General features: G+C 40.2%; 1 protein-coding gene across 6 annotated transcripts in view; it reads left to right on the top strand.

The window, feature by feature from the left end:
• PHACTR1 (phosphatase and actin regulator 1) overlaps nt 1-26,973 on the top strand; it is a 508,271-nt gene that overhangs the window by 399,493 nt on the left and 81,805 nt on the right. For all 6 annotated transcript variants that reach the window (XM_073631073.1, XM_073631075.1, XM_073631076.1 and 3 more), the window contains one exon: nt 10,555-10,635. In XM_073631073.1, the coding sequence (XP_073487174.1) occupies nt 10,555-10,635 (81 nt within the window). The remainder of the gene's footprint in view (nt 1-10,554; nt 10,636-26,973) is intronic.

The following is a 26,973-nucleotide window of genomic DNA, read 5'->3' on the forward strand; positions in this document are numbered from 1 at the left end:
CTTTAAACAGGGTCTTTGGAGGGAAAAGACATGGAAAATGTGCATATATTGCAGAGATGTACTGCATATTGTCTAAGGCTAGGTTCACACCTAATACAGATGTGGCTCACAGCAGGGGTCCGGCGCATCCCTGTTCTTCGTTTTAGGGACTCATCAGGCCCGAATCTTTGCCTGAATTCAGACCTGAAACGGAGCCAAAGACGCACAGGACATCTGTGCAATGTGCTTCGCGGCCGCCCCAGAAATCTGTGAACCGGCTCCATTGAGAGCCGGTCACAAGCTCCTGTCATGCGAAATTGGAAGCGGGGGAACCCACATCCAATTCGCATAAGTGTGAACCCAGTCTAAAAGTTAGATTCCAGTTGTTCAAATGCCAATGCACATGGCCAGCTTCAGCTCCAGTGCATGTCAGGTCGAAAACAAAAACAAAAACCTCACATATGCAATACATCTGTAGCCAGGTGCAGGGGCTACTAAATAATTGAGAGGAAAAGACATATTTAGAATGCACAGCAGACTGATTGTTTCTCCCCCAATGCTCAAGCATGCAGATTGCATCATTTCCAGCCTCTAGAGGGAGATTTCCTTTTCTGATTTGCAGCAGAGAGACTTGGGGACTTTTAACAGCTAACATCTATTGAGGAGTCAAGCTGGTTTTGAATTACAAATCCCAATGTTCTGGAACCACATGGAACCCTGGGAGAGTATATGAATTTGACTGTTACTGGGGGGGCTCACTCTCTTGGCCTGGGGACATCTAAGAGGTCAGTCAGAAGGCGCTGTCCTGCTTACAGCCGCACTGAGATGCAATAATCCAGCCTCACACAAGCATCAGTCTACAGATCGATCTGCACCAGCGCCAGAGGTTCAGTGACACCGCTCACCCCAGTGCCACACACCCAGCTGTCCTTAGCAGCCGGTGGCATAGAGACATCGACAGCAATCACCATCTGTGACTCCCCGCCAAAGCTACCATAGCCAGCTGTGCACTTGCTGCTTTAACCTACTGCAATGTAAAGCCTGCTCATTCCACCGTCTTACACTGGAGTCCTATCTTCAGTCGAGATTGGTGAGAGGCCAGTTTGCCAAGCCTTTACTCTCTTTCATTCATGGGCACTGCCAACAGGCATTTTTCCCCCATCTCAGTTAAGCAGATCTTGCTACCTTGTCCTCACTGTATGCAGATCTGACTCAAACACCAGCACCTATACTTTAAGTGTTGAAGGGCCCCAATCTATTGCCAGCAGAAGATAAAGTCTCAAACATAAACTGCTTTTTACTATAGATATCTATCACCCACCCAGGAGTAACTCTCCTCTGCCGGTAGAGAACTTCTACCTTCCTTCCCAATACTGCACCAGTTAATGTGCGGAGCCTAAATGCATTGGTGGCAGGCATCTCTTCCACAGCCAGTGCTGCACCTCTAGAAAGCACCATTATAATCCATACTACATCATCCAGTGATTCATTATTTGCCATCTTTATTTAATCTGACTATTAATTATTACCTGTATTTACTCTGCTTACTTTCTAACATCATCTAACTGTGTATTGCTGTTAGCCAATAGTTTTTTATAGTTGACATGAACAACTTTGAAGTACTCAATACAACAGTATTTATTGAAATTCATGTTCACTGTCTCTAATTGCTACTGGGTACTGTGTGTGGCAAGGTTACAGAACAGTTTTTGCTTCTTTTTTATTATTTGTGACTGCAAACAGGAACATATTTTTATGGATAGTGCAACCAGTACATGATTGAGCAAATTACATTTTGCTGCTTTTGTCAAGAACATTTTTATGAAAGCATCTTGGGGAGATTTTCAAAGCAGTATTAGTTAAGCACTTAACGACCAGCGATGTACCCGTACGCTGGATTTCAGTGGTTATACCGGGACGATGCCTGCAGACGCAGGCATCGTCCCAGTATTATTTTAAAGAGGCAGGGGTTGGCTTTCTTTCAATAGCAATCAGAGCTGCTAACTAGCTTCTGGATTGCTATTACAAGCAGCAGAAGGGGACGGCCCACCTCTCACTGCTCTCTCTGACTCTCCTGTCCCACCAGGAGATTCGAGCAGCATTAAAATTTTCAAAAGTGTATTTTTCCCAAAAAAATGCATTTGAAAAACTGCTGCTCAAATACTGTGTGACATAGAAAAATTGCAACACCCGCAATGTATTCTCTAGGGCCTCTACTTTAAAAAAAAGATATAATGTTTGGGGGTTCTAACTAATTCTCTAGCAAAACATACAGATTTTTACATGTAAACAAAAGTGTCAAAAAAGGCCTGGAGCTGAAGTGGGAGATTTATGATTAGAAAATCGTTTATTCTTATAGAGTGCCTATAATGAAAGCCACTTGCCCCACAAGCCACCTTGTTGATTTGGAATTAAATACTGTATAAAATTAAATTAGATCCAAACTCAACCACTAAAATCTCATAAAAGCTTTAACATATTATTATACAAGATTCATAATGAACCTACAGTTTGTGCAGTGCTTTACAAATGAAAGGGAGACAGTACAGTAATACAATTTAAGACAAGAGGGTTAAGAGGGCCCTGCTCATAAATGTTAATGTAATTCCGAAAATAATAATTTGACATCTTCAGTTTTCATTAAAAAAGGTAAATGAAATGAAATATATTCCCTTAATCCTGGTTTAGTATTACAATACAATAGAGAATCCTGCTTCTCAGTTAGAATAGCATATTAAAGTGCTAGACAGTATGTCTCTTAAAAATTGTTTTCAGTGTTGGCAACTCTAAAATTGACCCTTGGATTTTCCTCTGTGCACTAGATGTTCTTGATCATATTGTGTAGCTCCTCTGATGCATGCATACCTCGTTGTTTATTAATATAGTTGTCAAATACAGAAATCAAGGTGAGAATGATACTTAAAGCCTTACCTAAAGCTCTGATTTCTGTTTCTGTCCGTGTACTTTAATATCCTTATTTTCTTAAAACTTTCTTGAATAGCTTCCATATTATTGGAATTACTTCCAAATTATTTTCTGTAATGACAAGTTGAAAACAGTTTATGTGACATACTGTATAATACAGTTGTTATGCATTGCAGTCAGAAATTATGTTAGCAACCATTTTTGACTGTATCTTTTAGATGAATAAGTTACATGACAGTGGAGGATTGTATGTGCTGATAAAAGCATAGATAGTCTTTTTTTGTACCAATCCGTCAAATTGTCACTGTTAGCCATTTTTAAAATAATAACATATTGTTATGACACAGACATGAATATATTTATTTCACATTTTAAATGTCTTATAATGCCTGAACAGCATTCTTAAAATATATAAAAATAAGTGCTGCGCTATATATATATGATACTAAGCGCGATAAAAACTGTAAACAAATGTGCAAACAAAAATTCGTATACATACAGAATGTGATAATTACTACATGATTGAATATATATATATATATATATATATATATATATATATATATATATATATTTAGTATAAAGTGCCAAGTGAAAATAAGTAAATATGTGCAAAAAGTCCAAATACATGCTTGCAGAAAGTCCAAGTGAAAAAAGGGGGTTACAGTCCCAATTGTTGCTATAAGTGACAACAGATATCCACTAAGTGTCACCAGGGCATGTGCATCCACCAACCAGAGGAGAGACTGAACACGCTTACCGAATTATGTGGACTCAAATGCTGGCAGCACTGAGTCAAACAGGCAAAGAGAACTGAATATCCCCACAGTAGTGGTCTATGAAATAACTCAAGGGATCTGACACCATGTCATTCCAGGAGATAGGCCCTCTCACTTGATCATGTAGTCCGATAATCATAGAAAATAAAATTCCTCCACATACTGTAAAACCATCACTTTGCCTCCACCTTCATTTCTCTTGAATGCTGCAGTTAATGCTTATGTTTTAACTTATTGCCAGGGGTTGTAGAACAGTTTATATCTACACTGTATTCTTTAAAAAAAAACACTGCAAAATAACAACTATCATCTGAGTAAAATGAGTAAAAACACATTTTTTAGGACAACATAGTGTTGACTGTCACTGAGATGTAGAAGATAAATGTTTACATATACCTTGACAGGGATGAACCTCAAAAAGATGGCTAATTGCATTTGTAATCACAGCCACAAGAATTGCTATAGCCAGGTCTTAGAAGTCTTCTATAGTCCCATTTGACTTGATTAAGGCTAAATTATCCTGGATAATGATTACTGAAAGACTTTCCGCTATCTTGAATAGAAAAATGACAGAGTTTGAAAAAACTTGGGACCCATGGATGAAGTATCTCTCAGGAAATGCCTAGTGCCCTCTTGGCTTTTTACCATCTTTGGTAGCATGGTGTGGTTGCACAGTCACTTCTATTTTCCTCTTTCCCTCCTCTTTTTCATTTCTGTTCCTTTTCCTACCTGGATATAAATGTCTTTCCCTGCATTGAAATGTATAGGGCTTTTGGCCAGTGATCTGTAAGGATGGCATACTCTGGTTTTCATTTACCCAATCTGTTTCCTGTATTGTGTTGTGGATGTACCTAATGTGCATTCTATAATGTTGTACATCAGTTTTATATTGGCAAAAATACCTTGCTCTGTTACGGTAATATCCACTGCCATGTTCAAATGAGCATTTGTAATTGTATTACATGTCTTTGTAAAAGAATAAAATTGATTGGAAATGAAAATAAATATAAATTGTGGCATGCCTATGTAGTCACTCTTTCCTTACCCATCAATGCATCCGTTCATTTTGTACAGATATTTATATCCCCTTTATCAACTAGATGTTCATACAGCAAACAAATAATCTGTAGCACTAGTAAGTAAATGCCCCACGCTAGGAATTTTGTGACCACAAACATTTACATACCTTTCTTTCTTCATTTGTCTAGAGAACAGCCATGGCTCAGATACTGACAACTAGTCATTCTGATTCAATCCAGAAATAAAGTGCAGCACAGCCTTCTATATGTTTACTATGTGTGCGCTACGTCAAATAATGTGTGACCTGTTCATCCCCCCCAAAAAAAGAATTACACTAAATATTATCCACGTGTCTGTGTATAAATCTTGTGTTCACTATGTTATATCTTATATATAAGATATAACTTAAGAAATAAACAATCTACCAAAATTAAACAAGTGAAATGATAAACAATTTCATATAATTACACTAACAAATGCTACATCGTCCATTGGTACCACGTGTGATCATATGGGTATACACTTCAACGGTTGATAAGATGAATAGATTGACAGTCTACCAACACAAATAAAATGAAATAGAAAAAAAAATCATATAATTACACTAACAACTGCTGAATGGTCCACGTGTACCAAGTGGGATCATATGAATATAAGCATCAAAGGTTGATCAGATGAATAAATTAACAATCTACCAACATAAATAAAGTGCAATGAAAAACTATTTTATTCATTACGCTAACAAATGCTACATCGTCCATTTGTACTAAGTGAGATCATATGAATATATGCATCAATGGTTGATAAAATGAATAAATTAACATTCTACCAACATAAATAAAGTGAAATGAAAAACTATATAATATACAGTGGGGACAGAAAGTATTCAGACCCCCTTAAATTTTTCACTCTTTGTTATATTGCAGCCATTTGCTAAAATCATTTAAGTTCATTTTTTTTCCTCATTAATGAACACACAGCACCCCATATTGACAGAAAAACACAGAATTCTTGACATTTTTGCAGATTTATTAAAAAGGAAAAACTGAAATATCACATGGTCCTAAGTATTCAGACCCTTTGCTGTGCCACTCATATATTTAACTCAGGTGCTGTCCTGCATTAAGTTTGCTAAAAAAACACCCGAAGAACTCCAAGATGATGAGAAATAAGATTCTTTGGTCTGATGAGACCAAGATAGAACTTTTTGTCCTTAATTCTAAGCGGTATGTGTGGATAAAACCAGGCACTGCTCATCACCTGTCTAATACAGTCCCAACAGTGAAGCATGGTGGTGGCAGCATCATGCTGTGGGGGTGTTTTTCAGCTGCAGGGATAGGACGACTAGTTGCAATTGAGGGAAAGATGAATGCGGCCAAGTACAGGAATATCCTGGATGAATACCTTCTCCAGAGTGCTCAGGACCTCAGACTGGGCCGAAGGTTTACCTTCCAACAAGATAATGACCCTAAGCACACAGCTAAAAATAACTAAGGAGTGGCTTCACAACAACTACGTGACTGTTCTTGAATGGCCCAGCCAGAGCCCTGACTTAAACCCTGGAGAGACCTAAAAATGGCTGTCCACCAACATTTACTATCCAACCTAACAGAACTGGAGAGGATCTGCAAGGAGGAATGGCAGAGGATCCCCAAATCCAGGTGTGAAAAACTTGTTGCATCTTTCCCAAAAAGACTCATGGCTGTATCAGATCAAAAGGGTGCTTCTACTAAATACTGAGCAAAGGGTCTGAATACTTAGGACCATGTGATATTTCAGTTTTTCTTTTTTAATAAATATGAAAAAATGTCAACAATTCTGTGTTTTTCTGTCAATATGGGGTGCTGTGTGTACTTTAATGAGGAAAAAAAATGAACTTAAATGATTTTAGCAAATGGCTGCAACATAACAAAGAGTGAAAAATTTAAGGGGGTCTGAATACTTTCCGTCCCCACTGTATTTACACTAACAATTGCTATAATAACCACATGTACCAAGTGGGATCATGTGGATATACCTGCATGCATCAACGGTTGAATAAATCAATAAATCCATAAATAGAATATAATACATCTCATGCAATAATAGTCCAATACTCCAATCGTCTACGTGTACTGTTGTGCACATACTAGCTTTTTGTTGTGATAATATATCCAAACCTGAAAAAACACAACTGTTTCGTGATCCTCCATCTGCTTACCTACAGATATGACCTACTGCACAGTAAGGTCAATATGCACCTAGTCCTTTAAGCTAGGCTGCAGTAATCCCAGGAGTAACAGTTTACTCTCCATCTGTAAGTGCCGGCTTCTCCTACTGCACCACATACCAGCTCCTCTCTACATCAGCAAGGTTGGCTTAAGAGAAAAGATAGCACAATATATATATTTAAAATGCCCACATTTATTTAAAAGCCAGATAAAAACACTCACAAACTATGTGCACTGTATCCCAATGCACTCAGATATATTGCCTCCTTAATAGCTGTATTACCACCTTAAGCAATACATAGACATCGATACAAATGTATAAAATGTACAAAAACCTCGCTTCCGCTAACGACCTTGGCGTGATTACATCATATGGACACAATCCTCAAGCCTGGGACAAAATGGGTCAAGGAAATGAAGGAAATGGTGTCATCACAGGAACCGGAACTTTGTCACAGGGACAGAAAGTTGTGGTGCGGCCATCTTTGGAAATATGTGTTCTCTTTCCCTTGGATATGTAAGCATATTGGAAAATATTTTTCTAAACTGTTGGAAGCTCTTTTATATGAGGTGGATTGGTGAGTCTGGAGAAGATAGCGGAGAAAAGGAGAGTGGAGATTGGATACATTCTAGACCAATTGTGGTCGCAAGGCTCTGGTGAGACTTCATTGCATGAGGGGATGCCTGGCGGTGTAGTATTTTGGTGGTATAGTGTGAGATCACAACATGTTTATCTGAGCACAATAAATAGTGTGAGGAGCACGGTTTTGGTTTGATAGTATCATGCTATGTTGGTTTTTGTTTTTATATGTCCATGAACAACTATTGAACAGAAGGTGTGACAAGCGGTGAAGGGAAGAGAAGTGACACTGAATTGTTGTTGAGCACAAGTGTGATTATACAAGAGGGGTTTCACAATCTGGTGAGCATTTAAGATATTGGTGAGAAGATCACTTGAAGACGATTAGTGATTAAGGAATATTGCAAATGGGGATATTCTAGTGCTGGAAATAGGACTAATTGAGAGGCTGATTTACAAAAGGCAAATAAACTTTTCACTTTGTAAGGGAAGTTGCACTTTGCAAGGAAATTTGCCCCAGACCTTAGTGAATCTCTGGGGCAAAGCTGGGGAAGCTCTGCTGACTTCCATCACCCAATCATGTACAAGCAACTATGTTGTGTTTTGTTAACTTCCTTGCACATGATTGGGTATTCATTGCAAAGTGAAACTTCACTTTCACTAAACTCACTAAACTCTCTGGGGAAAATGCTCTTGCAAAATACAACTTCTATTGCAAAGTGAACAGTCAATTTGTCTTTAGTAAATTAACCTCAGAGTGTCAAAGTCAAAAGGACTAAGACAGCATAAGGGTGGCTCAACCTCATCCTAGGATGATTAAGTATATGTATATAGAGATATCGTTTATATCTCTATATACAGTACTGTGCAAAAGTTTTAAGGCAGATGTGAAGAAATGCTGTTAAGTAAGAATCCCTATAAAAAATATATATATTTTAAATTTTTATTTTTATTCATTTACAAAATACAAAGTGAGCAAACAAAAGAAGAAACTAAATCAAATCAATACTTGCTGTGACCACCCTTTGGCTTCAAACCAACATCAATTCTTACACTTGCACAAAGTCAGGGATTTTGTAGGAATAGAGTCAGGTGTATGAATAACCAATTGGTTTTTTTTTTTGTTTTTTTATATCTGTGTTTTGTAAACAATGCTGTTTTGTTATTATGTTATTTTGTTGCTTATCAGACATACTGATTTATGTTTACATTGCAGAGATCCTTTCAGCCTTGTAACGGATGCCTACCCCCTGAAGAAGATGTAAAACATTGAAACGCATCGGGGTTCTATGCATCTGTATTATCTGTTCATATTGTGCACTGCATATATTGTGTTCTAAAGTTGGCATTGTGTGGTACTCTGTATTTTTCAGCTAATACATTTTTATCATTTGATATTATAATCACGTTCCCTTATTTAAGGATTTCTATTATTATTCTATTTTCTGGGTTGGATATACTGCTTTTATCCTTTCTCATATCGTAAAGTCACAATCTCCCCCTTTTCTTTCCTTTTGTGGGTTTATTGAATCTTCATGGAAGATTTGTGGCCAAAAAGCCATACCTCCAACATGGAAAGAAAGCTAAACAACTCAACTATGCACAAAAATATAGGAACTGGGGTGTGGAAAAATAGCAGCAGATGCTCTGGACTGATGAGTCAAAATTTTAAATATTTGGCTGTAGCAGAAGGCAGTTTGTTTGCCGAAGGTCTGGAGAGTGGTACATAAATGAGTGTCTACCAGCAAAAGTGAAGCATGGTGGAGGTTCCTTGCAAGTCTGGGGCTGCATTTTTGCAAAAGGAGTTGGAGATTTGGTCAGGATCAATGGTGTCCTTAGTGCTGAGAAATACAGGCAGATAAAGTACTTATCCATCAGGCCATACCGTCAGGGAGACGTGTGATTGGTCCCAAATTTATTCTGCAGCAGTATAATGACCCCAAACATACAGCCAATGCCATTAATAACTGTTTTCAATGTAAAGAAGAACAAAGAGTCCTAGAAGTAATGATTTGACAGCCACAGAGCCCATGATCTCAACATCATCGAGTCTGTCTGGGTTTACATAAGGATTTCAGGCAATCTACATCCACAGAAGATTTGGGTCTAGATTTCCCATATGTTTGGAACAACCTACCTGCCGAGTTCCTTCAAAAACTGTGTGCAAATGTACCTTGAAGAATTGACGCTGAAGGCAAAGGGTGGTTACACCAAATATTGATTTGATTTGGATTTTTCTTCTGTTCATTTACTTCCCATTTTAATTTATAAAAAATAAACTATTAACACTTCTATTTCTGAAAGCATTCCTAATTTACAGTATTTTTTTACACCTGCCTAAAACTTTTGCACAGTAGTGCGCATTAAGGGATGTGGCATTTTCTTCTCTTTAGGCTCTGAAAAGGGTGTACCCCTTAAAATCAGCTTTACCACTTTATCTGAGGAACTGATAGTCAATTTTTTTTTCAGCTTGAATTGTAAGTTATTTAACATAGTGAAAGGCAACGTTTGTCACCCATATCAAGTGCATGAGCAGCAAGATGTAAAGGCTATTGTAACAGTGGTGCATTGAGGAGGCATAGAATCTTTCTTTCTGGCTGTGAAGAAATGTAGGACATTTTTCTGATCTGTTTCTATTTGATGCATATAAGTTAGGGTGAAGGCAACAGCAACTCAGGGAACTCCAGTCAGAAACAGTTCAGAAGGAAATAAGAAGTATCTCAACTGTATCATAACCACAAGATGAATGCATCCAAATTAATGCCTGGAATGGTGAATGCCACACATGCCCTAATATGAATGAAATGATCTACTTATGAACAAAATTAATAATTTTATTTGATGACGACCTTTAAAATATTTGTGGTATTTTTGTGTTTATCAACTAAATTACAGTATATATAAAACCAAAAAAACAGGAAAAATTGCTAGCTAACTGATTATCTCTTGAAAGTAGAACGTATATATAAAGAATGTATTTTTATTTTTTCAAGAGTACATCTGTGTAGATATGATTATGTTTTAGCATGGGTTGTTAAATGTTTTTTCTTCTTCTTTGTAGCACTAGAGCGAAAGATTTCAATGAGACAGAGCAGAGATGAACTTATTAAAAGAGGAGTTTTAAAAGAAATCTACGATAAAGGTATTTTATTTTCTTGCTTCTTTATGCCCATGTCATTGCACTGCCTATTCCTCAGCAGACTGCTACCGTGTTTCCCCGAAAGTAAGACATCCTCCGAAAATAAGGCCTACTTCCAGTTTTGCCTCTCGTTGTAATATAAGGCATCCCCCCGATAATAAGACCTCCCCGATAATAAGGCATCCCCCGATAATAAGGCATCCACCGATAATAAGGCACGATAATAAGGCATCCACCGATAATAAGGCATCCCCCGAACAAAAGGCATCCCCCGAACATAAGGCATCCACGCGATAATAAGGCGTCTGACTCTGGACCGTAGCGGCAGGCGCCGCCGCGCAGCTCACTGATTGGCCGCAGCTGTTCAGGCAGTGCGAGGTCTCTTTAAATCAGTGAGCTGCGGCGGGCTCTCTGGATGACGAGTGACGTCCCTGATGTTGCGCAGGGGAACGTCACCCGTCAGAGAGCCCGCGCCGCCGCTGCCAGACACAGGAGTCGGGCACATTGTGTGGAATCTCACCGCCACAGGGGTGACTGAGGTGAGGGGGGGATGTCTGGTGAAGGTGGGAGGGGGAGAGACTAAACTGTCCACTGGCACAGGGGTGGGGGGAGGGGGACTTAAAATGACTAAAAATGACACATGGTGGATTTGAGGGGGGGGGGAATCAAATCGGCACAGGAGGATCAGAAGGGGGGGAATCAAAATGGCACAGGAGGTACTAAAATGGTAACCCCCCCCCTCTGATCCTCCTGTGCCATTTTTATTAATTCCCCCCTCTGATCCCCCCTGTGTCATTTTAAGTGATCCCCCCATTTCAATCCCCCCCCCCTCTGATCCAGTGTGTCACTTTAGGGGGTGTCTGCTTTTCTGCTGAAGGGTCTAAAGTACAAGAAATACTGGTAAACAGTGCTGGTATTCTTCTTTATTGAAAAATAAGACATCCCCTGAAAATAAGACCTAGCGCATCTTTGGGAACAAAAATTAATATAAGACACTGTCTTATTTTCGGGGAAAGAGGGTAGGTAAATAATACTGTGCAAGTCGCCCTATATTCTGCTGTTTAACTGAATTTCATGTAGATGTCAAAAGCCACCATTTAGTCTAGTTTTGGATTCAATAAATGTTTTAATAGAACATACAGCTGGGAAAAGTAACGCCAATTTCCTTGACATCAGTCTCCTATAACGCCTGCATACCTAGAATAGGAGAAGTGGGACCGACACACTGAGCTAGTCAGGTTCCACTGCACTGCACAGTGCTGAGCTTTCTGAATGTAGTAGAGAGCAGAGTGGTGATCTCATCAGTGATACTCCATTACCGTCCAGCCACAGCCTTGGGGAACCTTAGCTCTAGCTCTACAAGAAGTATAGGAGTGCCTGCTTCTAAGCTTAGACAGTGGGGTTGATTTACTAAAGGCAAATACACCGTACACTTTTGCAAGTTGCTCCAGGCCTTAGTAAATGAGGGAGAGCTCTGTTGACTTCCATCATCCAATCATGTGCAAGCAGAAATGCTGTTTTTTAAAATTTTCCTTGCACGTGATTGGGAAATCTTTGTAAAGTGAAGCTTTACCTCATTTAATAAGCTCTGGAGCAATTGTACTTGCAGAGTGCACAGTCTATCTGCCTTTAGTAAATCAACCTCTGTGTCTTATCCAGAGCCCCTGATAAGGCAGTACAGCCAGCCCTCCTGTACCGGGTCCGAGCACTATCATTTCAAATGAGGGGCTTGGGCAACTGCTTAGCACAAGGGTCAGCTGTACTGTCTTATTGCAGCCACCAATCCTCTTCTGCCCCCCCCCCCCCTGCAGCACGCCAGCACTGCAGGAAGATTGGTCTTAGCACATGCACCCCTTTCCACCCCAGCACTTCTGGCTGCCCTCCTCTCCCACCGGCAGCTGCTGCAAGCACAAAGGAGGATGCTTCAGGATAGAGAGCGGAGGAAGGGGCCAGTTGATATGTTAGTTACTGGCCCCTTTCTTTCCCGAAAGAACACAGTGTGCGATCAGTATCAATCACTTCCTTGTCCATTCATCACTGAAGAATAGTAAACTGTATTTACTATGCTTCAGTTTGTGAATGAGCAAGAAGCTTCACAGCGTTTCCTATTCATTAGTCTGTGCTGCTGAAGCTGGAAAGAAAGGGACTGATAAATCTATATGCTCAGTCACTTTTGGTTAGGAATGGGGGTCATATCAGGTAGGCTGTATGGGGCCCCATCATTTCATGGCTTTTCACAAAGCCATGGTAGCACTCTTGGGTGGGATGGATGGAAATTAACAGTTGAGGGCCTAAAATACTTATCTTCAGGAAAAAGCATTCCTCCAAGTTCCCTTTGCTGCTGGCCCTATTGCTGAAAACCCATGAACTTAATCATGTGATCTCTTTTGAAGTGGAAGATTAAAGTTCCAATTGACCAGGTGCCTAGCCCTGCTGAATGGAGTTCCTCTACTGAATGGAACTCCAGTCTAAATACAAAATGTTTTATTGATTCTAATTTCAGAGATATTTTGATATTGCAGCCATCCCGGGTCCATAGACAAAGTTGTTAATACATTGAGACATTTAAACAGCTATTAAGTAAATCTACTTCTATTACAATATTGTCTACAGCTTTTCTGGCTTGGCTGCCATCTTGCAAATCTCGCATATGAATCTCTAAAAGTAAATAAGCAGCAGAATTTGTTAATCTGGGAATCAGTACGTTTTTTTTTTGTGTTTGCCCACCATCATTGATTTTGATATACTGAGAATGGCTACTAAGTTTTTGAATTCTTCCCAAGTTAAAGTATAACTAAAGGAAAAATTTTGTTTTCCTTTTGAATAGAGGGGAGATGGATTAGAACACCTGTCAGTTTTTTTGCTGCCTGTGCCCCCGTTAGGGAGATTCACCCTCTTTATTTGTCCTGTTTACTGTTTTAATTGAAGTCAAAAGAAAATCCCACATTTTGGGTTGTCCCCAGAAAAGTAATAGAGGGGAAATCTTCCAAAGGAGACACTAGTTCTGGTGACTTAAGTGTCACTAAGAGATTCCCTTAATTTGCAGGGATGTCCTCCCACTTCCTGTTTGGCTATGGGACAGGAAGTGAAGGGAAATCTCCCCAACGGGACACAGAAGGCAAAAATAAACCTTACAGGGGTTATAACTCCCCCTTACTCTATCCAACATGATACCTTACAGGGGTATAAACCTTACAGGGGTTATAACTCCCCCTTACTCTATCCAACATGATAAAAAAAAAAGAAAAGTTTTGCCTATAGTTCTACTTTAATGACTGCTAGGGAAATAGGGATGCCATAAAAAAAGTATTTTGATCCAAAGAAATAAGTTGTTTTTTAAAAACTTCATGGGCATTATGTTTTGTGGTCGCTTTAGCAGAGTACCACTTTTATAGTATATAAAATACATTCTACTCAACTGTTGTTTATCAAAGGAACATTAACAAGGAGCTTTTGGCGCAGTTATTTTCCTTTAGATGATGACTCAATTTTAGAAATGCATTGTCAATTTCACTTTTCCATTTGGATTCAGTTTTTGTGGATTGTCTTAAACCCAGAAAGTGGTAATATAGATCTTTATTGTTAACATTGGCAACATCTCATATGAGATTGTTGAATTTCATACATTTTTACAATTATGTTGAATATAAAGTAAATTCATTTTTACATACTGCTTGCTTGAATAATGCATTCTCCTTGTGTTTGCTATCAATGCATATTGCATCAGATGTGCAGCTTACCGCAGAAAACTTTGCCTGTGGCCACCTCATCTCACATGAATGAAGAGAGAATGCACAATGCAGCAAACCTACATACCTTTATATAATGACCCCTTTATTTTAGGCCCTAGGGGAGTTTTGAGGTTTGTGTGAAGACATATCCTAGATGAGACCTTTAAATTCATCCTCTGCTTTCTTTTAAATTATAACCAAAACAGCGAAGGTATCAGCAGATGGGGGGGGGGGGGGTGTTTACTGACAAGAGAACCTGTCACTTTTTCTTGAGTGGACAACATAATGGGATTGTGCTTTTCTATTACTTCTTCTCCTTGGGGTCCCTTCACGTCTTTGCGGTTCGCTTTGGCGCATTAGCCACCTTATTAGCCTGCATTACCTTAAGGCAGCTTATTGAGTTCATTGTGTTATATGACATTGTGGTGCTCTATTTGGCAGACTACAGGGATGGGTGCGTGGCCTCCAATGCAAACAGGGTGTGTTCGTGACCACATACCCATGCCTGCAGCAACAGAAGTCAGTGAGGGCTTTTTTTAAATCTCATATTCTGCTTGTTAAGAATATGTAAATAATTGATTGTATATCCATAGTCTAATTTGAGGGTTATGTTAATTGTAAATTTTAGGTAAAAGCAAAAGAATAAGAATAATTCTCTCACAATGTTAAAAGCTTAAAAAACTCTCTGAAAGCAAACTGTTAATATTTACCTGTCCTGCTGTTCCCACCCTGATACTTCTCTGAACTAGATCTAGTTCACACATGCAGTGATTATAAACACAACCCTGAAATCTTATCCATGGTGGATTGATTTTCAGAGATGGCTTAGAGGTGGTTTACAGGCATTCAGCGGGCGATACTGCCTCCTAAATGCCTGCTTTTTTCTTCTTTTTACGATCCCAGAGGGGATTTTGCATTGCAATATTATACCGCAACTGCAAGCCAAAAGGTTGGCACATGGTTATGCCTTGGTCCTGTTGACATTAGAGCTGCGGCAATGTGGATGGACCTGAGCAGCCACCATGTTATTTTGTAACATCCTAAAAGACAGTCATGGCTGTAATCAGTGCCGGGACAAGGTCATCCGGTGCCCAGGGCGAAGATGAAAAACTGCGCCCCCCCCTGTGAAAAGCTACAGCGCCTACAGATGATGGGATCTATACTAATGCATCAGTGACAGTGCATTAACCCCCTTCCTGCTGCATATTACCAATACCATTGCTAATTAAGCAAACTCCCCTCAGAGACTGCAGACATGATACAAGAGATCAATGCAGTCTCACCAGTGCCCATCAAATGCAGCCTACCTCTGTGCCCATCAATGCCGCCTCACTATGCCCATAATTGCAGCCTCAATGTGCCCATAATTGCAGCCTCTGTGACCATAATCGCAGCTTCTCTGTGCCCATAGTTTCAGCCTCTCTCTTTGTGCCCATAATTGCAGCCTCTGTGCTCATAATCGCAGCCTCTCTGTGCCCATAGTTTCAGCCTCTCTCTCTCTGTGCCCATAATCGCAACCTCTGTGCCCATAATTGCAGCCTCTCTGTGCCCATAATCGCAGCCTCTGTGCCCATAATTGCAGCCTCTCTGTGACCATAATCGCAGCCTCTCTGTGACCATAATCGCAGCCTGTGTGACCATAATTGCAGCCTCTCTCTCTGTGACCATAATTGCAGCCTCTCTGTGACCATAATCGCAGCCTCTTTCTCTCTGTGACCATAATCGTAGCCTGTGTGACCATAATCGCAGCCTCTCTCTCTCTCTGACCATATTTTCAGCCTCACTTTACCTATGAATGCAGACTCACCATAGCCTGCCTGGATGGATCACACAGCCGACATCTCCTGCAGCGCTGTGTGTCACACAGCTGGGTCTATGTGTGTGTTCGGCAGCATAACAAGGTCCCGCCCCCCTAGACTGGCTCGTGTGATAGGCGGAACACTGGTTCAATCTGCTACCACATGAGCCAGTCTAGGGGGGCGGGTCCTTTTTACGGCGCCGCCGAACACACACACAGACCCAGCTGTGTGACACACAGCGCTCCCGGCGCTGTGTGTCAAACAAGAGGAGGAGGTGGGAGGGGAGCGCTGCAGCCACAGATCAAAGCGGTCTGTAGCATGGCCTCTACTGCGCCCCCCTTCCTCCAGTAAATGGTCCCGCCCAGGGCATCCGCACCTTCTGCCTACCCCTTGTACTGGCCCTGGCTGTAATAGTTCCCTTTGCTTATGTGGAGTTTGGGTTTGGTCAAATCTGGTCTTACATTGCACCATTGTTATATATTATGCAAACCTAGTTGGTCGTAGTGCCCTCCTAAAATGGAATTGTTTTCCATGGACTCAGCCTTTACAATTAAGGACGTAAGAAAAATTAATAAGAATTAATATAAATGCTCTGACAAAATATCTCTTGTGCACTGAGTTTTCTCTGTGGTGTAGAAGAGAAGAAACCCAAGATTCTGTCACTTTGTGTTTGTATCTAGTGTCAGGTCTGTCTGTTATGTAATCCCAACCCTTCTAATCTCTTTTATTTGAGCAGAAAAGGAAGCTATTCAGTGATGCATGGTTCAAGAGGAAACTTTCTTCTGAGCACTTTGTATTGTGGAATTTAAAATAGCATCTACACAAAACAGATTGATTGGTTTTGCAAGATTCCACAAGTGGCAGAGAACAAGTATTCATAATTGAACATCACACATTTTAGGACAATAAGGGATTCTAGACGCAGTGCTGTTCATGCTCCCCAATGTATTCCATTCTTTTAGTTCTTTATGCATGAAAGCATATTTGAGATATGAGACAATGCTATAGTCCTGTAGTTATATTGAGAGAAGAACACAGGAAGTAAATAGGTGTTTTTGATTCCTCGTACTTTCAGGTTAAAAATCAGAATGCACGTTCATAATAAAAATAAAGGATAAGCAGTAGGTTATTTGGTAAAAAGATATCAAATGCTTGTTTAGTTAAGATTACAAAAAATGTACCTTACCAAAGGCAGTCTTAAGTTTTCACCCTGGACTTTAGCAAGGTGGTGTCAGGGCTCTGTCTGTTGGCAGCTTTGTTGTACAAAATGGCGCATGCAGTCCCAGGCTTTGTCGCACATGTGCGTTATGGTTTAAACATTGGGAGGGAAAGATGAGTTTTACTCCAATGCTCCTGAATGGCCACAAGCAATATGATTCCAAGATTCCTCGCATGCATGGCGGTAGCTGGGCTACCACTACTACATATGTATAGGATCATAATACCACAGTAGTGGCAGTACAGGCTGACCCCCTACCGTGTATGTGCGCAATCTCACCATGATATAGCTTCTTCTCTTGTTCACACCACTTCGCCACCCCCACTCGCCACTCTGCAGTCCCTCTTTCATCACTTTGTCCAACCCTATGTCCTTTAAATACTCTGCCCTCCCCAACACCACCCTCCTACATGATCATCCACCTACCCCTGTTTTCAACATTTTTTTTCCTACCCGGCTCATCTCTCTGCAGTCTCCCACTCTTAAGACTCTGTCACACACCATCACCATTTTGCCACCCCCCACCCAGCCTCTGCTTCATAACATATTCTCTACACTTATTTTATAGACTTCCTCCCCTCTTGCCCTAAATACTTCCTCCCCACCTGCCAGGTTACCCTTGAATTGGCTGGCAAACATTTAAGGGTATACCCTTTATCGCAGGGATAGGGAGGGTAAAAAAAGGGGGAGGGGTATGCCTATATATCAAGAATAATGTACAAATGAATGTGAGAGATGACATCACTAAGGAAGCTAGGGAGGAGGTGGAATCCTTATGGGTAGAGCTCTAAAGGGATGAAACTAAGGGGAAAATAATACTGGGAGTATGCTATAGGTCCCCTAACCTGAGGGAGGAGTGGGAGATGGATCTCCTATCACAGGTTGGCTTAGCAGCAAGGATGGAAAGTGTTACCATAATGGGGGATTTTAATTATCCAGACATAGACTGGGCAGGGGGAACCACGCATTCATCTAAGGCTCACCAGTTCCTAAATGTCTTGCAGGACAATTTTATGGTTCAGATGGTAGATGCACCAACTAGAAATAAAGCGTTACTGGATCTACTGATTACAAACAATAGAGACCTGGATGTGGAAATACAAGGCAATTTAGGAAATAGCGATCACAGGTCAGTTGGCTTCAGTATAAATCACACAAATAGGAAATATACGGGGAACACAAAGGCACTGAATTTCAAAAGAGCCAACTTCCCTAAACTACAAACCTCATTAGAAGGCATGAATTGGGATAAAATCTTAGGAACGAAGAACACAGAGGAGAGATGGGTTTGCTTTAAGAGCATATTAAATAAGGGCATTAGCCAATGCATCCCATTGGGTAATAAATTTAAAAAAGCGAATAAAAGTCCTGGATGGCTTAAAGTGACTGTTAGGGTTCGTTTTTTGTTTTTTTTTAATAACAAACATATCATACTTACCACGACTGTGCAGCTCGTTTTGCACAGAGTGGCCCCGAACCTCCTCTTCTGGGGCCCCCCGGCGGCCCTTGCGGCTCCTCCCCGCGTCAGATAACCCCCTAGGAGAAGCCCTCTCCCGGGGGGTTACCTTGCGAGCGCTCTCCCATGTCCATCATTTGGCATCCATAGCTGCCAATTGTATGACTCGGCCCCGCCCCTGGCACCCACATCATTTGGATTTGATTGACAGCAGCAGGAGTCAATGGCTGCGCTGCTATCAATCTATCCAATCAGGACACGAGACACCGTCCGGAGCTGGTGTGCCCGTTCCCATCGCACAAATTTCGGGGCTTAGTTAAGTATAAGGGGGGCTCGGGGGCGCTGCTGCATTAAAAAATGTTTTTCACCTTAATGCATAGAATGCATTAAGGTGAAAAACTGTGAAGGTCTACAACCCCTTTAACTCCAATGTAAAAATGCATATAAAAGCAAAAAATACAAGGTTGAGGGATCATCAACAGCATTCAGACTTTATAAAGAATGCAACAAGAAGTGTAAGGGTGCAATTAGGGCAGCTAAGATAGAACACGAAGGACACATAGCGGAGCAGAGCAAAAAAAAATACCAAGAAATTCTTTAAGTATGTAAACAGTAAAAAAGGAGGACAGACCATATTGGCCCCATAAAGAATGAGGAAGGACATTTGGTTACAAAGGATGGGGAAATGGTGAAGGTATTGAATTTATTCTTCTCCTCAGTCTTCACAAGGTAATTGGGGGGCTTCTGTAACTAAAACTGCTGTGTTTATCCTTATGACACATCACAGGAAGCATCTCTATGGTTAACAGAGAACAGAATTAAGTAATTGCAAGACCATTGTTCCTAATTTTTACTGACAGTCTACTGACTGGAATGGTACCAGCTGATTGGAGAAAAGCCAATGTAGCACAATATTTAAAAAGGGCCCAAAATACATCCCTGGGAATTACAGAACAGTTAGCCTAACATCAATAGTATGCAAGCTCTTGGAGGGGATGATAATGGACTAGATACACGATTTTAGTAATGAGAACGGTATCATTAGCAGTAATCAGCATGGATTCATGATGAATCGTTCTTGCCAAACCAATCTATTAACCTTCTATGAGGAGATGAGTTGCCATCTAGATAAAGGAAGGCCCGTAGATGTGGTGTATCTGGATTTTGCAAAAGCATTTGACACAGTTCCCTACAATTGTTTACTGTACAAAATAAAGTCAGTTGGCATGGACCATAGGGTGAGTACATGGATTGAAAACTGGCTACAAGGGCGAGTTCAGAGGGTGGTGATAAATGGGGAGTACTCGGAATGGTCAGGGGTGGGTAGTGGGGTCCCCCAGGGTTCTGTACTGGGACCAATCCTATTAATTTTGTTCATAAACAACCTGGAGTATGGGGTAAACAGTTCAATCTCTGTATTTGCAGACGATACTAAGCTAAGCAGGGCAATAACTTCTCCGCAGGATGTGGAAACCTTGCAAAAAGATCTGAACAAATTAATGGGGTTGGCAACTACATGGCAAATGAGGTTTAATGTAGAAAAATGTAAAATAATGCATTTGGGTAGCAAAAAATGAATGCAATCTATACACTGGGGGGAGAACCTCTGGGGGAATCTAGGATGGAAAAGGACCTGGGGGTCCTAGTAGATGATAGGCTCAGCAATGGCATGCAATGCCAAGATGCTGCTAACAAAGCAAACAGAATATTGGCATGCATTGAAAGGGAGATCAACTCCAGAGATAAAACGATAATTCTCCCGCTCTACAAGACTCTGGTCTGGCCGCACCTAGAGTATGCTGTCCAGTTCTGGGCACTAGTCCTCAGGAGGGATGTACTTGAAATGGAGCAAGTACAAAAAAGGGCAACAAAGCTAATAAAGGTTCTGGTGGATGTTAGTTATGAGGAAAGGTTGCAAGCACTGAACTTATTCTATCTAGAGAAGAGACGCTTGAGGAGGGATATGATTTCAATTTACAAATACCATACTGGTGACCCCACAATAGGGATAAAACTTTTTCGCGGAAGGGAGTTTAACAAGACACGTGGCCACTCATTAAAGAAAAGAGGTTTAACCTTAAACTGCGTAGAGGGTTCTTTACTGTCAGAGCGGCAAGGATGTGGAATTCCCTTCCACAGGTGGTGATCTCAGCGGGAAGCATCTTTAGTTTCAAAAAACTATTAGATAAGCACCTTAACAACCACAACATACAGGGATATACAATGTAATACTGACATATAATCACACACATAGGTTGGGCTTGATGGACTTGTGTCTTTTTCAATCTCACCTACTATGTAACTATGTAACTATGCCCTGCCCCACAACATGATCTTTCTGTCTTACAACTGTGAAGTCGATCAAACTTGCAAGGTATTTTTTTAATAATAATAATCTTTTTCACTATTCTGTCTGAAACAATGTGCATTTACATATAACGTTTAAATGAAATGTCATAAAAAAGGGGTTTAATAAATAATGCTGAAAGCTTTATCCCCATCCTTTCTCTATACTTAAGTACTGTTTTTGTCAGTTTTTATATCATCAAACTTTAATACACAACACTTACAGTTCCTCCGTTTATTAAGAACTCCCACAATTCATACACTGCCTCTGAAAATTACCCTTATTTTTCTTGTTTTTTGATTTTTTTTAATGTTCAAAATTTTTATTTACAGTTCAGTTATTCCCGAGCTGTATTGTGAAGAGTTTACAGCTCAAAGACAATATACTAAAACAACTCAAAGACAATACACTAAGACCATATACCAAAGACAATATGCTATAGATTATAAACTTACAGTTGGGTATGGAGTTGAGTTTCCCTTTAAATGCTGTCTTGTAAAACGGTAAACCTGTAAGGATCTACAATGTATGTGGGCAAACTTTCTCCTTGGAATGCATGTTTATTGATTGTTGTGATGGCCAGTAGGGTTTTATGGTGTGATGACAATAGAAGTAGGATAGCAGCTGAAACTATGGGCCTATGGAAGTGAGTACAAGATGAAAGCGTTATGGTTTATCATCTGGAGACTATGATGTCATCCAGAAGAAGCACAGATGGCAGTCTGTGAGGACCTTATACCAGCTTCTTTAAATAGGTGGCGATGGTGGTATCTGTGAGCCCCTTCGGTAGGGAGAGAGCAAGAGCAACGTCCGAGCAAACTGCCCCTTCAAGTACTGTTCCTCATTTAGAGGAACTCAATCAGTTTTTCTTCTTTTATTCTCCTCATGAGCTTATCTGCGAGTCCGATGCCTCAAACCTCTCAGTTGCTTTGGAGTGGCATGTATTGTATTGGGAATGCCATGCACACATGGACAGTAAGATTAAACTCTAACTTCCCAATAAACAGTGAGGGGTGACCTTATTCTTGTCTAGCTCCTGAGACAACAATGTAAAGCAGGATTTAATAATTCATCTTATTATTAATAATGTCTACTATAAACGCAATGGGGTTGATTTCCTAAAGGTAAATAGGCTGTTAACTTTGCAAGGGATTTTTCCCTTAGCTTAATTAATGAGGTAAACCTCTGCTATCTTTCATCATCCAATCATCTGCAAGCAAAATACTGTATGTTTTATTTTCCTTGCATGTGATTGGGTATTTTTTGATGAAAAGTGTATTTTCACCATATTCACTAAGCTAGAGGAAACTTCTCTCGCAAAGTGAACAGCATACAACATTTGCCTTTAGTAAACCAACTCCAATATATACAAACATATACAGTGTATCAAGTATATACCTTAGATTGTAAGCTCCTCGAGAGCAGGGACTGATGTCAATGTGCAATATATAAAGCGCTGCGTAAATTGACTGCGCTATACAAGTACTTGTAATAAATAAATGTAATGTGTGTGTGTGTGTGTATATATATATATATATATATATATATATATACTGTATATATATATATATATCTATATCTATAGATATATATATATATATCTATAGATATATATATATCTATAGATATATATATATATAGATAGATATATATACACACAGTCACATACACACTTGTGAGCATGAAGGCCCTTTTTTGGTGATGAAAAATGCTTTAATTGGCAAGAATAAGGGAAAAAAATACTATTCTTGAATCAAATTCAAGAATGCTGCATAATCATTGATTGTTATCAGAGGTAATGAAAGAAATCTCACAAAAAAGTAACAATTTAAAGCTGTTGTACTGTGGAAAATTAGAAAGACCATCATTCTCTTTAATCTTTAAAGTGCAAGGCCAATGTTAGTTTCTCCTCTCTGTCTTTTTTCTCTCTGTCACTTTCCTATCTACATATATGTTGTTACATTTCTAAAATTTAGTTGTTTAGTTAGTTATTGCCACTGGCATGGTTTATTGCACTTTGATGATTCACTGCAATCCCTGTGCACCTGCTATCTTTGGCAGGCTCGATTATTTTTTCCATCGTTGGCATAATGTATTTTTCACTCCAGTGTTTGCATTCAACAATGTTTGTTATATCTTCAATAAGCATAGCAGGATTGTTTTCAACTGCTTAACTTGTAAATGCAATTATGATTAAATAGCCTTATCAAGCTTTCATTTGCTGGAGAGACCAACAATTGAGGAGCATTCCTGCTGTGTGATTTGTGACTGGACCTTTTTTGAAGAACTAAATATAAAATATAAGGGTCTCTCTCTGTTGATTGTTGCATGTTATTGAAATATTATGGCTGCATATAGAAATGTAATCTATCTTGGGTTATGTCCAATTAACATTGACCATTTCTTTAACATTGACCTTACATACATAGTTAGTTGTTAAGGTTGAATAAATATATCAGTCTATCCAGTCCAACCTGTATGGGTGGGTGTGTAAGTATTATGTCCCTACAATTTGCCATATCCCTGGATATTGTGTTCAATAAGTTGTCCATCTAAGAGTTTTTTTAAAATTAACAACATTGCCCGCTGCAACTACTGATTGTGTGAGGGAGTTCCACATCCTTACCGCTCTTACAGTAAAAAAAACCCTTACTTAGTTTAACATTCAACTTCATTCAGTGGCCATGTGTATTCATGAGTGACCTGAGACTGAATAGTTTCCTCCCAATTCTGGAATCCCCATTAAGATCTTGTATATCCTATTATATCCCCCCTTGAGCTTCTCTTCACCAGGAAGAATAAGTGTAGCCTCCCTGACGGTATTCCCGAGTGTGGCTCGGGGTTAAATTTCAGGACCATTAGCGGTAACCCCAAGCCACACTCGGGATTACATCTCAGGATCCTGGTGCAGGTTACTTACCTTGTTCCCAGGATCCTGAGATTTCCCCCCGCGCTGTTTGGGGGCTCTGTCCTCTGCCCGGAGCCTCTCTGTGCCAGGCTCCGAGCGTCGCAATGCACAGGGGTGGAGCCTGGCGGCAAATTTAAAAAAATGTAAAAATCATAACACATACAGTACTGAAATCATTTCACTTCCCTTTTGTCCCCAGTGCTTTGTCCAGTGCCCTGCATGCAGTTTTATATCATTTTTGCTGTTCTTTCTGCCTGGAAACTTGAGATTGTCCATAGCAACCAAAAAGTGTCCCTGTACATCAAAAGTGGCTGTAGACCAGCTAGAAAACAGCAATAGTAAATTAGAACACTTGCAGAATTGAGCGATAGTGAATCGTGGAGAAATTTATTTTATTATTATTATATATTTTTTTTTAATTATTTATATTTATTTATTATATTATAATTTATGATTTTGTGTTTCAAACTTCATCATACCCGGGATATCTACTAGACTCTTGGTGGACAGATTTAAGTGTGTTATTGCTAAGAATTACAGGCCTACAATATAAAACGCCAAATTTCCATGCAAAATAATGGTACCGCTTTGAGACGCAAAAATCTAAAATAATCATACCACCAGGGAGGTTAAAGTGGTTGTTAACCCACTAAGTAAAATTTACACTATCCTCTCTGTTTATTCATGTAATCTGCACCTGTGTATGTGCCTTTTAAAAAATGCAGCTATATACATGTTTTCAGAGCTCTGATCAGTGCTCACGTACCCCGACGGCTCTCTCCTCCCTCGGCCTGACAGCTGCATCAGGCGGGGCCGAGGATCCCCCCGCAGATGTCAGTCAGGAAGGGAGGAGGAGAGAAAGAGAGAGGCTGCGGGTCATGTGAGCACCGATCGGCCCACTGAAAAAAGCAGATTACATGAATAAACAAAGAGGATAGTGTAAACATTTATCAGTAATTTCAGCAGCAGGAGGGGAGGAGGCGGGCATAGACACCAAGCTGACAGGCAGGGAGGGGAGGGGGGAGAGCACAGAGGAGAGGATGGAGGAGAGCACAAAGGAGGACAGAGGAGAGAGCAAACGTAAACTGACCACGGTGTCAGGGCTCAGCAGCCATGATTAACCGTGGTAAACTACAAAGGGGAGGGCAGATCCAGGCAGGATCAGCCAGGTATTTCAGGTGTTACAGGGGGTCAAATGACACAGCACAAGCACTGTGCTGTATAACATGCTTTAAAGGAGCAGGATCTTTTTTTTTTAGGTTAAAAAACACTTTAATTATTGTAGTTATAACTGAGATCCTCCAGCCCTCTTGTTAGCTTTGTTGCCCATCTTTGGACTTTTTCCAGTTCTGATACATCCTTCCTGAGGACTGGTAACATGAAAAGGATGCATACTCAAGATGTAGCTGAAGTAGAGTTTTGTAAAGCAGTAGAATTATAGTTTTATCTTTTAAAGTGTTTACTAAAATAAAAAATGGATCTTGTTCCCTTAAAGCATGTTATACAGCACAGTGCTTGTGCTGTCTAATTTTGTCCCCTGTAACACATGAAATACCTTGCTGATCCTGCCTGGCAATACCCTCCCCTCTGTAAACTGACCACGGTTTATCATGGCTGCTGAGCCCAGACACCGTGGTCAGTTTACGTGCCTCTGTTATCTGCAGCTCTCCTGTGTCTCCCTCTTCCCCCCCTCCCCTCCCTACCTGTCAGCTCTCACTAGCACCGCTCTGCTCCTCTCTCCGCTGCTACAAATATCTGATCTTTATATCATTCCCTCTGTTAGATAAAAACCTGTATCCTAGTGCCTGTTCTTTATAAAAAAACAGCGCCTCCCGGCAATCACGTGACTCCCAGCTCTCTCCTCCTCTCCTCCCTGGCTGACATCAGCGGGGTAATCTCGGCCCCGCTCGCTGGAGCTATCAGACAGAGAGGAGAGAGCTGGGAGTCACGTTAAAACAGGTAGAAATCTGCTTTTTTTTTTAAATCACAGGCACTAGGATACAGGTTTTTATCTAACAGAGGGAACGATATAAAGCTCACATTGTGGCTTAACAACCACTTTAAATAAATACCTTTTTTAATGCATGCTAATATTCTGCTGGCCTTGCTTGCTGCAGCTTGGCATTGCATGCTATTGTCAAGTCTATCATCGACCAGGACCCCCAGATCCTTTTCAATTTTTGATTCACCCAGAGGTTCTCCTCCTAGCGTGTAACTTATATTTTGGCCACCATATGCATTACTTTACATTTCCCTACATTGAACCTCATTTATCATGTTTTTGCCAACTTCTCCAATTTATTGGGTTCTTCTTATAGGGTTTCTATATCCTGTTGTGAAGTTATTACCCTAATTAACTTTATATCATCAGCAAAAACGAAGAATTAACTACTTATACTAACCTCTATCTCATTTATGAACAAGTTAAACAGAATTGGTCCCAGGACAGAGCCCTGTGGTACCCCACTTATAACTACAGACAATGCAGAAAATGTTATTTATCACCACCATTTGGACACACCCCCTATCCAGGTATATACTATCATTGATGCCAACAGACCTCAATTTGTGGATTAAGCATTTATGGGGTACTGTGTCAAATCCTTTAGCAAAATCTAGATACACTACATCAACAGGCCTTATCCAGATTACCGCTCACTTCCTCATAGAATGTAAATAGATTGGTCTGGCAAAAAAGATCTTTCATAAATCAATGCTGGTTACTACTAATGATACTATTCTTATCTGCAAGTTCCTGAATATGGCCCCCTATCATCCCCTCCAAAAGTTTACAAACTATTGATGTAAGGCTGACTGGCCTGTAGTTTCCAGGTATGTATCTCGACCTTTTCTTGAATATTGGTTAGCTTTACGACAATCA

This window comes from Aquarana catesbeiana, linkage group LG05, assembly GCF_042186555.1.
Source record: "Aquarana catesbeiana isolate 2022-GZ linkage group LG05, ASM4218655v1, whole genome shotgun sequence".
In the NCBI taxonomy this organism is placed as follows: domain Eukaryota; kingdom Metazoa; phylum Chordata; class Amphibia; order Anura; family Ranidae; genus Aquarana; species Aquarana catesbeiana.